General features: G+C 31.0%; 1 protein-coding gene across 1 annotated transcript in view; it reads right to left on the bottom strand.

Moving 5' to 3' along the window:
* The window catches only part of LOC142317499 (lachesin-like), a 345,180-nt gene extending 326,349 nt beyond the window's left edge, over positions 1–18,831 (bottom strand). The window contains exons 1-2 of the mRNA XM_075354060.1: positions 18,708–18,831; positions 11,402–11,514 (exon numbers count right to left, since the gene is read on the bottom strand). Coding sequence (XP_075210175.1) covers positions 11,402–11,514; positions 18,708–18,831 — 237 coding nt within the window. The remainder of the gene's footprint in view (positions 1–11,401; positions 11,515–18,707) is intronic.
* Between the last annotated feature and the right edge of the window lie 698 nt (positions 18,832–19,529).

Here is a 19,529-nt window from a genome sequence, read left to right as displayed (position 1 = left end):
GAGCCAGCTTTGTGATATATTTGCCCTTTGATTTTAAAAATTGGCATGAATTCAGTCGTCACGATTTCCACACCAAATGACGTCATTTGGAAGCAAGAGTTATATTTCCTGATGTTAGGAAATGCTTCGATTCAGCGGTAGATCCAGCAAGTAGAGTTTTCAATGGCTCTGGTGGTGCATCAAGTTGGGGCAATTTGATTTTTCCGCCAGCGCAACACATCCCTTTCGTTTCATTATTAAACTTTAGAGCCTGGCAGTAGGTACAGACATGACTCATCTGGACAATGAGAACATGCAGACTTGAACTATAATCAACAGCTGGATTGTACCGGAACGCAAGACGATTGTATTGCAGATTCAAATGAGCTGTTCTTTGGGTTCGTGTTTCAGCTATCCTCACCCTGTCGCGTTCATTCCGTTGAGAACGAACCAAATCTGTTGCTGCAGAACGCGACTGATCTGCTCGCAATCGTGCATCCTCAAGTCTGGCTGCTCTTCTTTCTGCCGGTTCCAAGTTATGTATCTGGATGGTGCTTAGCCTGTTCCTCTCTCGTACGGATGCCCGCTCTTCCTCAGTCATATTTGAAAGCCGTCTTCTTGATCCTTCTGTGTGGCGAGTGCGACGGCCCAAATTCGATTTGCTGCGAGGCATTATTTCGGTTTTCACTGGAATAAAAGGAAGGGATAAGATTATAACCTCTTGTGGCTCTTACAGCTCTAGGTTGAAAACCATGACAGAAAGGACAAAAAGTTTAATAACGAAAAATTTTCATTTTGAAAAGGCGAAAAAAGTTTATTTAAACTTTGTTCACCTATCTCTCATGGTTCTCATAACTGCAGCTCGACAACAATGAGACGCAGGACAGACAGTATTGAAAAGTGGCTAAAAATTAACTAAATACATGAATTTAAATAAATAAGTGAAATATTAATTAAATGAAATAGTTAAATAATAATTATTAAAAATTAATATTTTTCTGACCATCTCTCATATAAAACACCTCTACTTACGATTTAGTGAAAGGCGCAGCTCAATCAGGACACGATCAAATAAAAGTACCTCGATTAAAGTGAATATTTAATTCAGATCGTATAATAATCTGAATCAGATGCAAGTGGATACGTTGTTTTTTTTTTTGTTTTTTTAAATAAACAATGTAATTGGGAACAGGTATTGTTTCACATGTGACTGTGGTTGTCGTTAGCTAGTATGGCGAGTGTTCCCCTCGCTTCCGGCAGATGGCGCGGTCATTGGTACACAGCTACCGTTAAAAAAAAACTGTTTTCTCGCGGTCGCGGGTATGTGACTGATGCGAAAAATAGATAAAAACAATCTTTGATGCGGGTTATATATCGTGCTAAAATTTGAGCTCAATCGGTACAGAACATTTTGAGTTTTTGAAGTGTACACAAACGAACTTAACATTTTTAAATATAAAGATATATATATATATATATGAAATTTTGAGCTGACGGTGGTTTTGGGGTCTGGAGAATGTGCAACCCGAAGATATGTCAAAATTTTCCGGTAGTCGAATCATGGTACCCATTACAACAGGTAGCTTTCTTATGAAATCTACCTAAAATGCTGAAGGAATTAGAAAAATTAATTGTATAAGGTTGACAATTTTTATTTCTTTAGGAAAGTAATTATAGTTCATTCAAATGATTTCTAAATTGGAAAACACTACGACAAAATAAGGAATGAAAATGTTAGGAAAAGTAAATAATGTGGACAGAAGACAGTAAGCCGAATGTCAGAAAAAGGAAACAGTCGACCAAGTGAAGCAGTACATATATCAAGTTTGGAGAAATGAAAATAAATAAAAACACGAGTAGCAATGGCTAATTAAGCATTTAACAACAATAAAGTTTGTTACATAATAAGGTGAAACTGAAGAACCGTGTTGTAATGTATTACATTTAGACTGCAGTTGTGTACGGGTATCAAATTGGTACACTAAGAAAACGAGAAACAGAAGCCTGCAGACAACTGAAATTTCGAAAAGGAAAAGGGTGGAGAAAATTAATTGGAAAAAGTGAAAAAAATAATTATTTGGAAGTGTTAACGAGAAAAAAGTTCGATCAGAGTAGGAGCTAAAAGAAAAGGATTTTCTATCAGATGAAGAAAAGGATTGATTAAAACACTGCTAAAAGGATCATTAAAAGATGCAAAAACGAGATGCTGGAGAAGGGAAAACATGAAAGAGGATACAATATAGAACCAGGAACAACCGTGATCTTAATTGTTCAGCTGGAAATTGCGGAGAATTGAGGAAGTAACCTGCCTCAGGACATCAGGACAGATAATGATGAAAAATATAAATAGTTTTTGTAATTTGAATCGTAATATAGTACCACTTATAATCTTATGTTTATACTTAAATTATACATAAAAAAATATATCTATTTCAAAAGTGTGAACTTCTAAAAATATTCCGGATTATTCAAAAAGATTCATTATTATTCAGACACGTACTCTACACATTATACTGCAGAATGTTTTTAATGTAAACCGATTGAATTTTATTTACTGGTCTCACAGACTCTATAGTCTAAACCACAGAATAGAAAAATATAGCTTAATATTATTCAGTAGAAAACAGAAAAAAGTAAATAATAAATACATATTTCATAGTAAAATACACTAATATTATGAAATACAATTAATAATTTTTACCAAAAAACAAATGATTTTAAATATCAACTGTAATTACTAAAAAATGAATATTTATCTATAAGAATATTAGAATCTATATAGAATAATGAATAAATCAATTAAGATTATTCCACACCCTAAAGGCTGTCACAACAAATGAATCATTAAGTATTTTCTCCATGCAGTTTACATGATTATTTATGCATTTCATAAATGATAATGAGGATAGCACGAATATTATTATATAGTGTTAATTTAGAAAGTAATAACAATTTATTATTCTTTTTTGCGGGTAGTATATATATATATATACACACACACACACACACACACACACACAGAGAGAGAGAGAGAGAGAGAGAGATTGAAAGAGAGAGACAGACAGAGAGTGCAAGAGAGAGGATAATTTTTCAATGAACATTGAACACCTTAATACAAAAAATAAACACAAGTTACAGCAAAATAATTCACTAGTTATAGTAAATTGTATAATAGTAAAAATAATTTTCCATTGTATTTCGTACAAGATAGAAACTTGATATAACTTTCCAAATGACTGTTAGAGGATATTACCTACCAGTTGCTGACAAAGAGTAACTATATCTAAGCATTGATTTAAAATTGTATCCATTAAGCTGGGCATTAACTGAAATACTGGCACACTAAGAAAAAAAAATATATATACGCTTTTTTTCATAGTAAAGATAACAAATATCTTGTAAATTTGTTGTAACTATATTGTAGAGATAATTAGGGAAAGCTTGGTTCAAATGGATATAGATTTAAAAGTTCATTTCGGAAATGATTAGATGTTTAATTTTTTTAAAGTTCAAGTTAAGCCATGTACTCGTGAACTACCCTGAACCACCTGCTTAATATAAAACGGCAGCTTTTTATAGTATAAATTAGGTACCGCTTGATCCAGAGACTTGTTTCAGAGAAAAATAAATTTTGTTAAAGATGCAGCTGAGCTCAATAGTTTTACTAAAAAGATTAATGAAAGTATACAGAAAAGTATTGATAAAAGAATTAACGAATGCGTTAAACCTACCTTAATTCAAAACATTAGAGAAAGCATGGATAAATTATTACAGTAGACAAATATATAATACAATATAATTCTAGTAAATTATTATAGTAGATAAATTATTATTATAGTAGATTATTTACTGCCCTCCCCATAGCAAAAATGTAAAAAAGCAAAAGGTTGTTCGTTGTATTAAAGCTGTGTTCTCTCTGTTTTGTCAGTTGCTCTTGTATCATCGTGTCGGAGCGTACCCAGTCCATCAATTTAGGTAGTGCAAACTAGTACAGAAAACTAGAGAAGAGTGCACTCATAGTACTCATAGTTGCGTACTCATAGTATGGTTATTGCATTTGTTTGGCGATTTAATTTAGGCTGCGTAAACCTTGAATTTATTATTGTGTGTGCTTGTATAGTTAATTTAATGTTGTTGCGCATTGCGTGTTTTACTGTCAGTTGCCACGGTTTAATCATCGGAGCGTAATTCTAGCACAGTTATTATTTTCTTTGGTATTCTATTGTGGTATTTAATAAGTTACGTTAACTTTGTATTATATTTTTTTGTGTGTTCGTTTTATATAATTTTTGTGGAGTAGCTACATTAATATTGCGTTATTGTGTTGATAGTTGTGTTTTGCAGGTATTCCGTGTCAGTTTGCGTTGTTTGTCGAAACGAGTGAACTCGTTAGGAGGCCTGCGCTTCCCGAAGTAATGTCGTGCGGCATTAAAAGAGTACGTAGGATTTACTCCAATAAAAGGGGGGTGGTTTTAGTCGGTAGCTGCTGGTAGCAGTTGGATGAGACCACCAGCAGGAGTCCGACACACCGTGCGTAAATGCATATACACTTCTTAAAAAAAAAAAGAATGTGCTACTGAAGACGAAGTAATGGCGGATGTAAGAAAATTTTATGAAAATATCTGAGATAATGTACAGTTTTTAGAACTGAGAAAAGATGTGGTATGTAAGAAGATGAGCTTAATTATCCCAATCGTCAAATACTAATATAACGTATTAAAATTCTTATTATCAGTTAAAATTAAATCGACGATTTTACTAGAATATATGATGAAAGAGAATGTATTTACATATTTGCATTCTACATGAATTCGCTTGACGCAATGCTTTCAATGTGGTTGAATAAGGTAACCGATATGTCAGATTTTATTTAACAGAGGATTTTCAGTCCGGAATCGTGTTCATCAAGTCTGATTTATGTCGCCAACCTACCGCCACTAGCGACTGTTTACAATAAGGCAGGAGGCATGTTGAACGTAAAGCAGTAAACAGAAAGAGTAAAGGGGTGTGATAGAAGGAAAGGGTAAATGTGACGGAACAGCAGCCAGCTACCCTGTTACGACTGATTTACTACAGCCTATGTGGTCGCGCGAAAGTGTTGAGTGGATGGAGTGGGTCGAGACCGGGAACCCTTTTTGTCCTATTCGTAACAATATGTCCTCATGTTAGAATGTTTTCTTATCCTTAAAGGAAAATAAAAAAATGTACTTATATTTTTCAGTCGTTCTCCCGTAAATCCGCAATTCTAAATGATCCGTGTCCACCATTAAGTTCCAGTATGTAGCAGGAAATTTTATTTCTACTTGAAATTCAACTCCATGAAATGTTACTGTTTTTTTTATAGTAGCGCGATCCTGGTGGTTAGCTTAGAAGTTTGTGGTTTTTTCATTATCGGTGATTCTACTCTCATAATTGAATCAAGAATAAAGTTCATGAGAAAGAAATTAACTTAATATTCGGAATTAAATATTCAGCAATGTAGGGTCTCAATGGTCGAACTGAGACTGTACAAGACTACACTTCATTCACACTCATACATATCATCCTCTGAAGTATTATCTAAACGGTAGTTACCGGAGGCTAAACAGGAAAAAGAAAGAAGCAATGTAGGGTTTGTTTTTGCATGTAAAAATATTATTTCTAATTTAAATCTATTAAATTTTACCATGAGTGGAGCTAACATTAAAAAATATATTTAATTTGTTTAAAAGAACAAAAAGTTTATTTAACTATTCAACTTAACTGTTAATAACATAGAATATAAAAAAATCTCTGCGTTTAAAGAAAATAATGTGACTGTTTTCATTACTTTTGTAAACCGCACTGTTAGAGAAAGTAGAAAATAATCAGAAAAAAAATTTGTAAAGAAACAAACAAGATGGAAGAACGGCAAGATATTAAGTGAAGGAAAAAGAAAATTAAAATTAAAAAGGTTACGCTAAGAAAAATAGTTAGTGCACACATATATAATTTTAATCCTCTTATAAAATTAAAAATGTAACAATCAACTTTTTTAAGAACAAAATAACATAAGTGAAACAAGAAAAAAAGTAGCTGTAGTACAGTAAACGAGGAAATAAGGAGTAGTGGAAGAAGAAAAGCACCTGCATGCAACAAAAAGACGGTTAGCTTAGTTAGGGAAAGAGAAAGAAGGTAGATATATAAGTATGTAAAAAGGGAGATAAAAATAAATGAGAGAAAGAGATGATGGTATGGGGCAAATGAAAGCGGAAGAAGCTAGAATGACGTCCTGGGGTTGGGGCGAGCTACGGTGACGGGGTAATAGGCAGCAGTGAGAAAACGTGCTTTGTTCTTTCAAGGAAGAAACTCCGCATCAGAGACGTGTTCCACTACCCCTATGTTTAGTATACCTCTGTAGTCAGTACTACTGCCTTACCCTTCCTTCATCTTCCCTAGAGAAAGTAGCAAAGAGAATATTGGGAGAAGGAAAGCACAGGGAGTAAGCAAGACCTATTTAAATGATTATTATACCGTTTCCAACCTCGACAATGCATTTTATAACCTTTAACGGATAAATTCCATCTATACGCTCAAGCTGGAACCTCTCTGTTTTTTTGTTGTTATGATACAAAATGCACCGACACAAAAATAGAACCGAAACCATTTTTAACATTTTCAATGTCTCTTTTTCCTTTAAATTCGTTCAAGTAAGAGAGATATGTACAAGGAAATTTCTTTGATTTCAAGCCGTATTATTTACTCATACTTTCAGTCTTCCGCTGTGAAGTATAAGGTTTTACTTTTAAGTGTGCTAATGTGAATATTAAATTATTATTCATCTGCCTTAATCACTGTACATCTAATAATAATACTATATTTATCAATTACTCATTAAAGCTCTTTTCATGACTCAGTTTTAATTAAACGATACTTTAGAAAAAATATTGCCGCTTATATTGTATTTTACTGTACTTGAGTACTATTATAAAACATTCAGTGATGAAATATAAGCTGTTATTATTTCACAGTTTATTGATTATTAAAGACAATATTGAGAAATTATTCAGTTAACTAATTAAAATACACAAAGAAAAGGTTAAGTCAATTTATTTAATAATATGGTTGCTAATTTCCAAATAAAATCCAAGTCTTTTTTTAATTATATGGATGTTGACTGTACAACAATCAGTCATAAAAACAATAAATTCTAGCGCTGAGAAGCGTTAGATAAAAATCTACAATAGTATAAGTTATTAAAAGTAATTATTTTATCAAGCAATGATAAAAATATGAGTTTTCAATAAAATAATATCTATTTGGTCACAACAAAACATAATTAACATAAGCATTTATTACTAATTTAAATTAATAAAATAAATTTAAAAATCTACACTGTTATATTTCATGCAGTTTTTTAAAGTTAACTACACAATACTTCTCTCTCTATGAATCATGAGACCTTGCCGTTGGTGAGGGAGCTTGAGTGCTCAGTGATACAGAGTAGCTGTACCCTTCGGTTACACCTGTACGAAGGTTACACCTTCGTGTAACCATATCGGAGAGGAATCTGTTGAGAGCCAGACTAAGGAACGATTCCTGAAAGATGGCAGCAACTCTTTCAGTAGTTGTTAAGGGCGTAGGTCAGGACGATTTAAACGGCCATATCAACACCACCTACTTCTCTGAGTACTGCGTAGCTGAAAGCAGTGGAAAACTACAGCTGCTTTTTTTCCAAGAAAATGTAGCTCTCTGCATTTTCATACAGCAATGATGGAGGCTTCTTCCTTGGTAAAATATTCCGGAGATAAACTAGTCCCCCGTTCAGATCTCCAGGTGGGGACTACTAAGGAAGGGGTCACCAGAAAATTAAAAAATTAAATTCTACGAGTAGGAGAGTGGAATGTTGGAAGTCTGAAAAAGGTTAGAAAATTTAAAGAAGGAAATGGATAGGATAAATGTAGATGTAGTAGGAATTAGCGAGGTTCGGTGGGAAGAGGAAAACGACTTTTAGTCAGGTGATTTTAGAATAATTAACTCAGCTTCAAATAATGGGCAGGCAGGAGTAGGTTTCATAATGAACAAGAAGATAGGGAAGAGAGTAGAGTATTTCAAAATGCATAGCGATAGAATCATTGTAATAAGGATAAATTCGAAACCTAAACCGACAACGATTGTTAACGTCTATATGGCTATAAGCGCCCATGATGACGATGAGGTAAGGTGTGTATACGAAGAAACTGACGAAGCAGTTAAACACATGAAAGGAGTTGAAAATTTAATAGTAGTTGGAGATTAGAATGCAAACATTGGAAAAGGCAAGGAAGGAAATATAGTGAGTGAATACGGGCTGAACAAAAGGAATGAAAGAGGGGACCGACTTATAGAGTAAGTACAATTTAGTAATTGCCAACACTCAGTTTAAGAATCATAATAGAAGAATATACACATGGAAAAAGCCAAGCGATGCTGCAAGGTAGCAGATAGATTATATCATGGTTAAGCAAAGATTTAGAATTCAACTCGTTGACTGCAAAACTTACCCTGGAGCAGATATTGATAGCGACCATAATTTAGTGATAATGAAATGTAGATTGGGCTTTAAAAACCTACAGAAAAAGAGTCAGATAAATCAGTGGAATTTAGAGAAGCTTGATGAAGAGGAGGTAAAGAAGATTTTTGAGGAGGAAATCGCAAGAGATCTGAATAAAAAAAATAAAGAAGCAAATGTAGAAGAAGAATGGGAGAATATTATAAAAGAAATTCTTAAATCAGCAGAAGCGAACTTAGGCGGTACAAACAGAACTGGTAGAACACCTTGGATTTCAGACGATATATTGCAGCTGATGGATGAACGTAGAAAATATAAGAATGCTAGTGATGAAGAAAGTAAGAGGAACTATAGACAGTTAAGAAATACTATAAACAGCAAGGGCAAACTAGCGAAAGAAGAGTGGATTAAAGAAAAGTGATCAGAAGTGGAAAGAGAAATGATCATTGGTAAAATAGACGGAGCATACAGGAAAGTTAAGGAAAATTTTGGGGTACATAAATTAAAATCTAATAATGTGTTAAACAAAGATGGTACACCGATTTATAGTACGAAAGGCAAAATCGATAGGTGGGTGGAATATATTAAAGAGTTATACGGAGGAAATGAATTAGAAAATGGTTTTATAGACGAAGAAGAGGAAATCGAAGAGGATGACAGGGGAGAAAGAATACTGAGATCTGAATTTAAGAGAGTATTAAACGATTTGAATGGCAGGAAGGCTTCTGGAATAGACGGAATACCTGCAGAATTACTGCGCAGTGCAGGTGAGGAAGCGGTTGATAGATTATACAAACTGGTGTGTAATATGTATGAAAAAGGGAAAGTTCCGTCAGACTTCAAAAAGAGTGTTATAGTCATGATACCAAAGAAAGCAGGAGCTGGTTAATGTGAAGAATACAGAACAATTAGCTCAACTAGCCATGCATAAAAAATCTTAACTAGAATTCTGAACAGAAGAATTGAGAGGAGAGTGGAAGAAGTGTTAGCAGAGACCAATTTGGTTTCAGAAAAAATATACGGACAAGGGAAGCAATTTTAGGCCTCGGATTAATATTAGAAAGAAGTTTAAAGAAAAACAAACCATCATACTTGGGATTTATGGACCTAGAAAAGTCATTCGATAACGTAGACTAGAATAAAATGTTCAGCATTTTTAAAAAAATTACGGTTCAAATACAGAGAGAGAAGAACGATTGCTAACATTTACAGGAACCAAACAGCAACAATAATAATTGAAGAACATAAGAAAGAAGCCATAATAAGAAAGGGAGTCCGACAAGGATGTTCCCTATCCCCGTTATATTTTAATCTTTATGTAGAACTAGTAGTTAATGATGTTAAAGAACAATTTAGATCAGGAGTAACAGTACAAGGTGAAAAGATAAAGATGCTACGATTTGCTGATGAGATGATAATAATTCTAGCTGAGAGTAAAAAGGATTTAGAAGAAACAATGTTCGGCATGGATAAAGTCCTACGCATGAAAATAGACAAGAACAAAACGAAAGTAATGAAACGTAATAGAAATAATGTAGATGGACCACTGAATGTGAAAATAGGAAGAGAAAAAATTATGGGGGTAGAAGAATTTTGTTATTTGAGAAGTAGAATTACTAAAGATGGACGAAGAAGGAGTGATATAAAATGCCGAATAGCACAGGCGAAACGAGCTTTCAGTCAGAAATATAAATTGTTTACATCAAAAATTAATTTAAATGTCAGGAAAAGATTTTTGAAAGTATATGTTTGGAGCGTCACTTTATACGGAAGTGAAACTTGGACGATCGGAGTACCTGAGAAGAAAAGATTAGAAGCTTTTGAAATGTGGTGTTATAGGAGAATGTTAAAAATCAGGTGTGTGGGTAAAGTGACAAATGAAGAGGTGTTGAGGCAAATCGATGAATCGATGAAATCGATGAAGAATCGATGGAAAAATATAGTAAAAGAAAAGACAGACTTATAAGCCACATATTAAGGCATCCTGCAATAGTCGCTTTAATATTAGAGGGTCAGGTAGAAGGAAAAAATTGTGCAGGCAGGCAACGTTTGGAATATGTTAAACAAATTGTAAGGGATGTGGGATGTAGGATGTAGGGGATATACCGAAATGAAACGATAAGCACTAGATAGGGAATCTTGGAGAGCTGCATCAAACCAGTCAAATGACTGAAGACAAAAAAAAACAATACTCAAAACTAATCTAAGAGCTCATACGGTAATTAATAAATGAGTGATTGAGAATTATTTTGAATAAGTCTATTCAAATAAGAGACGATGTATAAAATTGAATTTCTTGAATTTTATTATAATACATGTTTTCAAAGGAACGTCTTATGAACTCCGTTTGTTACTTATGTACTGTTTGTTACCTGGGCTAAATTTAGCCACACATCGAATTCAAAATTTGCCTTTTATTCGAGTACATTAACATTAGTCAATGAATTATTAAGAATTAATAAAACTTGTTTTATTATATTATTACATATATATATTTTTCCTTGTACTTCGTTTTTTGTCACATATTCATTATATATTATTTTCACGGATTTAGCCATCTGTTTAACTTGCATTTAATTACTAAGAAAATTAAACATTTCAGAAAGTAAAATTATAATAAATACGATATCATTTAGTGGTATTATTTGTAATAATATATTAAAACTTAATATATTAAAACAAAAGAAGAACTTCAGTTAAGAAAGAGATGAAAATGAATTTGCTAAATTAAGTGGTTTTCATTATACTATTTATATTTATGTAATTTTTTATTATTGAAATTTATAATTCAGAAGTAAAATATAATTTTATTTACGTATACTTAATTACGTATAAATAAACGCTATTAAGAGATATGAATAAAAACTTTTTATAATTTTATTAATAGAGAAATTTTAAATACTATTTACTCACCTTGTGTTTCCCAAGATTATTTACAGTGCATGAAAGTACTGCTTCTCTTCCTAAAGGAGTCGTTAGGTTACCAATAGGTGATGTGAATTCTGGTTCATCTAAACTTCTTTCACCTGAAACATTTTAAAAGTATTTAAAATTTGTTTTTTTTTCAATTAAACACATACTTCTTGTTTATGTAGTATTATAAAATTAATAACGAATTTTTCTTCCTTTCTTCCTATTATTTTACTTTAGAGAAATAGTTTTATCTTGTATATTTTCTTTTCTTCTTAAAATACGCCAAGGATTTTGAGTATGATTATTTAATGCTTTTAACTGGAACTGTTATAAATGCTAGATCGACTCTTTTTTATCATTTATTCAGTTATTTTTTTCATATATGTAAAAAACTTACGATAACATCAATTAACAGATTTGAAGATATATAATCCAATAAGCTTTATGAATTAGGAAAACGTTGAATCGTAAAAGTTCCTTTATTAAAGTTGTTGCGGAATGCTGCAAGATTGCTTTTAAAATTCAATTAAAAGTGTAACTACTTTTAAATTTGTTTGATTGCCTGAGTAAGCATTAAATAATGATTGTTAGATTTCAGTTAAGAGCAATAATAGTCAGCTTGAGATTATAAAAGACTAATGATTGTTTATAACTACATTTATAGTCAGTTCTGAGGCTATTTAATTTTAAATTAAACAGAATAAAATTGTCTAGCCTTAGTGCCAGCCTTACTTAATGTATATCTGCCATTGACGTCTTTTTTAATAAAATTAAAAAAAAAAAAATAGTTACTATAGTGGGATTTCCATTTTAAAACTCTTCACTTTTGGTACTACATTAATTAATGTTTTGTTTTGTAACATTACAAGGTACAGTTATATATTTCTAGTTTTTCTTGTTGTCCATATTTCAGTACCATAAAAAGGTATATTCTACGTTAGTCCTTTTAGGGAAAAATTTGTGCGTGTTATCAAGGAGGAATACTTATATTTGCATATAATTTGTCGTTATATTTTTTATATGAACCCCTCTCGTTTGTAGATAGTCTTTTCAGTAATTTTATAATGACAGTTATGGTCATTAGACCGGTGAAAATTGGTAGCGTATGAAAAGATACTGTGCCTGACCAGGATCTGAATTCGGGACCTCCACACGAAATACGCAGACGGTACCTACTCAGCCACGGAGGTCGGTTATTTGAATAATTGCTTTAGTTTGTAGACAGTTTGGAAATTTACATGCGGTGACACTGTTTCTTATTTTAAACATATTTTTTTTTTTAATAGTATTAAAAATGTTCTTTTTATTTATTTTTTTATTTACTTGCCCCTAAAAATAAAATAAAACGATGAATGTATTTATTTTTAATATATGAATGAAACATTTTTCCTAACATTTTATCTTTCGAAAAATAAGATGCTCAGTCTTCATTTAAAAGTTTGTTTTTCCCGTAAGTTTAGAAAAAATTAGAATTAGTATTTAATTCACACAGATTACAATAGAATTTTATTACAAGTTTTAAATTATTTTTTTTTAATTTTATCTTTGACTATTTATTCATTAAGTTGCATACAAAAAAAAAAAATGGTATAATAAATTAAAGCTATGCTTATTTTATCTTTTCAGAACTTGTTGCATTATATGTATATAATTCGTTTTGTCTTTTAAAAACCATGTAACCTTATTTTTGATGTCAATCATAATCACTTAAGATTTAAGATGTTAAGGTTTCAGAATATTCAGATTTCCTGATTTTAAGATTGAAGATAAATCAGTTTTCCCTTTCAAAAATTACTGAAAGAAAAGAAAATTCTTAAAAATATTACTAAAAAAAAACAGTTTTGATATCGTACAACAGATAATAAAGTATAAATCTTTATTGCTGAAAATAACATGAAAATACTATTAATTTCAGGTCAAGTATTAAATTTAATAATTAAGGTAATCAAGATTAATCTCTGTTTAACGGGCAATAATATGGACAATTTAATAAAAAAAAAATGAGAAGATTAAAAATTTATTGTAATATTGGTCATATATTATTATCATAAAGTTATTTTCTTTCAAACTTCTGATCTATAAAACAGTTGAGTGGAATTATTGTCTTAGAATGAAAATCTTTTTATAAGAATTTCCTGTAGAGAAACCTATTCCTTGAACGTTTTTTAAGCAGTAAGTTATACCCTTCCTTTTTTCTTTCTGTTATTGCAGTTTCAATGTTACTTTGTTTTTTCCTTTCGCAGTATATTCTGTATTTCCCTTTTCGTTATTTTTAACAGTATTGAGAATTTGACGGCAGAGTAAAGGAAATAAGTCACGTGGTAGCTAAGAAGAAATCAATCCCGTACATGCTTTGCACCTGTTTCCTTTTAAAACCTTTCTTCCGACCCAAATCCGAAATTCAGCCCTCGGTTCCTTTTCTTCATTCACAATTTTCATCATTTAGTTTGAGTTTACTACTTTTTCTTCTTTTACCACATTTAATTTTACGATTAGAATATATTTTAAAATGATTTTCATCTCAGGACAACTAATTGATTTTAATTATTACTCCTTACTTCTAAATGAAGTTCTACTACCACTCAAGTTGTATACTCAGTTGATTTTTAGCAATAGATCTTGTCTAGTATTAGTTTAGACAAACCGATAATTGTTAATTAAACTTTAAATACCAGCGGTTAGAAATTAATGAGAATATTAAAAATCTAGTTAAAAATGATTATTTTTTTAAACTGTTATATCAAAAATAATTAACCGGTTATTTCTGAGTTTCAACTAAGTTTTGCGAATATTTAATAGATTCTTCAATTCTAGATACATATTAAATTAACTGAAATCTTACTTATTAATTTAAAGTGTTCATTTTAAGAACTGTACTGTTCACAGTAATTTTATTGTTTTAACGGTAATTTAGAGGGCCATATATTAAATTTTTCTTCAGTATTATGACAAAATATTCATAATTCTGAAACATTTTAGAGTTATTCATGAAGAAACGCAAATAATTTTACTTCCATCCATTAATTTAGTTACAGAAGAGGTCCAGAGGATAAAACCGGCAAAAGATGATAAAGATAGAAAATTATACTTTTTAATTAATTCTACTTTTTTATGCAGTACAAGTGTATTTATTTTTTCATATCTATTAAAAATTTTAATGAATACGCTGTTTCTTCTAAATCTATTAATCTTATCTTCAAAATTATCTTTTCAATTAGTTCACTACGTGTTTCGACATGATTATAATTACACTAAAAATAAAAGACACTTTGAGTGACGCATCTATTATTAAATTCAGAATTTTGTTTTACTAATAAATGTTAGGAAAGATACTCGCTTTTTACATATACATCTATATATTAGACATCTAATGGTATAATCAAAATATGGATCTAAATTACACAAAGATTAATTTTTATTATTTAAATATTTAACGGTATATGCACGTTTATCTAATGAGAATTGCAACTGTAATTTCATACGAACTGAGCCAGAACGGAGGAAATAATAACAGTTACGCAGAAATAATACACAAATCTGTCATAATCACTGATGGATTATGGACAAATTAGCTGGAATAAATTATTATCCAAGTCATTGATTGGTAGAAAATTTCCATTGATAAAGGATTAGGTTTGCTCAGTTTAATTAATATGACACTGTACGCTTGTAACACTACTACCAAATGACACAATAATAAGCTTTCCTCTTTCTACTAACCAACCCCTGCATAATTGTTCTTTCTTCTCTAACACTTACAATTCCACTTTCCTTATAAACCGTTTAAGTCTTTCCCCAGTGATTTTATTCCCATAATACGTTGTTTCACTGCGCCATTTTATATCTATTTCCCAGTTCCAATTACAATCGCAGTTACTGTAATTACACAGATTAAGAAAAAAAAAACATCAATTTTAATACTTTCCCTAAAGTTTTAGACTTAATGCGAATCAAGGGAATAATAATGTTGCAATGAATGAACTTTACTTACCTTTCTTAATTTTTTTTTATCTGCAGTCTATTTTTATGTTCATGTTAAAGGTTCTCTTTTGTTAAAAGTTATTAAAAATATATTTGTCCAGAAATTCCATTATGCGAATATTTTCGTGTTACCCATGTTGTGTATGTTGCTCAAGGAGAAGAGTATATTTGTTGTTGATTAAAAATTAATAAAAACGTTACCGATCGATTAGTAATACGATGGAAGGAATTAATAATATAAAGTAATTTTTTCGAATTTTATAAAAGATTTAGTTGTTATATTAAATTATTTACAACGAAAGAATAATTTCGTTCCTGTTCACCTTGAATAGGAAGAAAGTAAATTTTTAATATTTATAAAATCAGATCAAGAAAAGGAAGCATGAAGTTCATTAAATAGAATTTACATGTGTCTGTGTAGAAAGGGAGCTGTTAGTCAACTACTATATCACAGTCAAATTTAAAGTAAAGTGTATACGAGTTAAAAAAATAAGATGTTTATAACAAAAAAACTTAAATAAAGGTAAAGAAAGTAAGATCGATTGAATGATCGGTATAATATAATAGCTAACTCATATCCACACGGATCACTCCAAAAGTAGACAAATATATTAAAATTTGAGAACGATAAGAAATTAGAATTTGTTTATGTAAGCAAAAAGGTTTTGAGGCATTTAGATAACGAAAGTTAATTTCAATAAGATGTACAGAAATCAGATATAGTCAGTGACAGCAACCATTTCACATTTCATGGAATAGTATACATGTAGAAGATTAAGGGAGGAAGCCTACGCTAAAAAAAGAATAAAATACTAAACAACAAATAACAAGTTCTGATAAAGTCATGTAGGCAAGACAGACACACTTAGACTATTTAATTTTTTCTATCCAAAATAGTGATTTGTTTTTACTTCCACTGTTGTTCATTTCAACTAAAATTATATTCCATTCCAGAAAGAGTCTTCATAAAGCGTTTATTGTTGAAATTCTGCCAAATGTATGTGACGTTTGTTGTAGGTTATGGTTTCAAGAGCAAATACGTCTAAAATGCTCTCAATCAATGAAAGAAATTTTATATTTTTGTTGCTTGTTCCTGCTCTGTTTAGATAAATAATTATTGATGCTTATCCATTAGTACTTACATGCTGGAAGGAACAGAGAAAATATAGACCTAGGAGAGTATTTAAATATCAATGTGGCCATGAGGAAGTAAATCTCCAGAACTTTATTTATTTACAAATTTCATTATTATACTCAGAATTCAAATCATTAGTTTTTAAATTTTCACCAAAAAATTAATCAAAACTAAAATAAAATTATAATTTAAAAATTCATAAATTATTCTGATTTTCAAAAACAATTTACTTTTACAGATTATTTTGCATTTTATTCATACTTTTTACTTTGAGTTTGAATTTTAAAAGCACATTAAGGAGTCATATTTAAACTGTATAGTACCGGGCAACAGTATTTTTATTGTATTATTACATTTTAAATTAATTAATACAACAGCAAGAAATTACAATTAAAACCTAACGATTAAACTACCTCTTAAGTACGACTAATTTTTTTCCCTACTGCTGATAAATAACATATCATTAAAAAAATAAAAACTATCTTAACAAGGGAATCAAGAAAGAATTAAGAACTTCAAAATAAATGAGAATTCGTAATATTTTTAACTGAAAAACTCCATTTTTAAAAAAATTCTATTTAAAAACAGTGAAATCTTATCCTTTTTTAATGTTTAGAAAATTTTAATAAATTTAATAAATACAAAAAGGTTAATAAATATAAAACTTCATATTTTGTGAAGACTCACAATTTAACATCGTAAAATATTGTTAGCATATTGTTAGTTTTTGTTTATATAATGAATTTACTATTATAAAAAAAGAAACTATTAGGCATCTCAAGAAATTTTATGTTTCTTTTTGAAGTTCACTTCAAAATATAGATCTTTCAGAATCCAATTTACGATTTATCTCTTGTCAAATTATTATTACAAGATATATTGTAATGCCTTAGTGGTATAACGTTTGTTTACTTGAATCTGTTTGTATGGTTTCACATCTATTCAGATTAAATAGACTTCAAACTGGCTTCCCATAAACGAATGAAACTTAGCCAGTAGTCATTGTATTAGACAGCCATGCTAGGATGTGTGAAATATACGCGAGAATAAACGTAGATGATTACTAATATTATTAGACAGAAGCAGACATAATTCGTTCTTAAATTTAGCCACTGTCTCAAAAAAGTGGTTTGACTGAACGGCTTGAAATTGAACTAAATATTTTCAGTAGTTAAATTATTCGTGTGACGAGTGAGATTATTACTTTCAAAACTTCACACGTTTACATACATGATTTTAATTTTTCTTTTACTTGAATCATTAAACCCTACAAAAACCAGAAAGAAATCAAAGTTTTTGAAAAAATTACCTAAAATACGCATCAAACAACCACATAAAAGGAATGATTAACTAAACGATTACAATATAAACTTTCACGTTTTAAAGATCTACCATTTCTAATCTACATAAAAATAACACGATTATGTAAATTCCTAAACAAAGAAGAGAAACGAAGCAAGTAAAAAAATTTTAATAACCCCTCCTGTAAGTTCAACTATCCAATAGACTGAAAAAAACAATCATGAATAACCTAGCCTGCATCGTAAAAGCTGACAAAGAAAACTCCGTTATAATAATACAATTTTTTTTTTTTTCTGGAGGGAGGTGGAACTGTATTTACTCACGGAGTATCGGGCTCACACTGATGGTATTATGCAGTCACCATCAGCAGACTACCGATTAAAACCACCTCCCTCTCTACCAGGACTCGACCTGGAACCGTTTTACACATTACTTCTGGCCGAGTCATCCTGTACTAGCCTGAGAAGGCTACCTAATTTTCAGGACTATCCAGGTTACCTTTCTTGGTTCTGAGAATGCCTCCGACGAATCGGGCCACACTCTCCCAGCTGCTCCCAGCAGAGACAACCATGGTCGTCCAGCCAGGCACTGACTCTGTGCGTGGCTCTGTGTGAGTCTTAGTTGGGCGAGCTTCACGTTGCGGTCTGCGACAAGTAGCGCGTCATCAGCGTATCCAACCAAGACCGATTCTTCAGGCATCTCCGCCCTCAGCAAGTCGTTGTAGACGGATTTCTAAAGGTCGGGGCCGAGAATCGACCCCTGCGCTGCCCCTAATATTTTAATAGTAATAATAATAATAATAACAATAATTATAATAACAATAAAATGAAAAGAAGAGGGAGAAGAAGAATGAGAGATACAAATAAAATAATAATACTCAGAATATACAATTAAGACAACCAGGATCAGATTCTTTAGGATCAGAATTAAATTTTGTTCCTAAACATTCTAAATTCCTAAATTCTAGCAAATTATAACTAAATACTAACTTAGAAAAATAATCCATCAACATACGATACGAGTCATTAAAAACAAACTACCAAATCACTTAATAGTAGAGATCATAATCTGAACATAAATCATTTCAGAACAAGCCTTTTTTACACGTAGTAATAAAATACCACACTCAATCAGGTTTACTATTTGGTTAACCCATTCGTACTGTCCTTGAAGAAATGCTTTAATAACGCTTAAAAAAATTGCCCCATATTTAAAATAAGAAAAGGGATGTAGATAAAATATTATTTTAGCAATACTAAACTGATGAATCCTACTTTTTCAAAAAGTAAATTTATATAAACATTTGTTCACAAACAGGTCTCATTGAAGAATTTGGGCACAACTTATCTTCTTCTTCATCACTTAACTTCTTTAACCGTACTATTATCAAAGTAGACAATAAAAAAAGTTAAAACGCTTAATAATATAACTATCACAGTTATCTGTAAGATATACAACCCACCAGCGTTGCACACAGCCCAAACGCATTGCATACTACCTCACAAATTTTGCCTGTCCTAACATACAAAAATTTGTTAGCTGACAACTATTCTGAAAAACTTGGAACTATAAAAATTCTGGCATTGATCAATCGCTATCAATCTTGTAGGCAATATTATGTTATTATATAAAATACAGGTTGATTCAGGAGGAAAGGGAAATATTTTGGGAACTGATTCTAGAGCTTGAAATAAGGAACATATGTCCGAA

Source organism: Lycorma delicatula, chromosome 1 (genome assembly GCF_047948215.1).
Source record: "Lycorma delicatula isolate Av1 chromosome 1, ASM4794821v1, whole genome shotgun sequence".
Taxonomy (NCBI): Eukaryota; Metazoa; Arthropoda; class Insecta; order Hemiptera; family Fulgoridae; genus Lycorma; species Lycorma delicatula.
The sequence above is the reverse complement of the archived record's forward strand: the minus strand, read 5'-3'. Positions and strand labels throughout refer to the sequence as shown.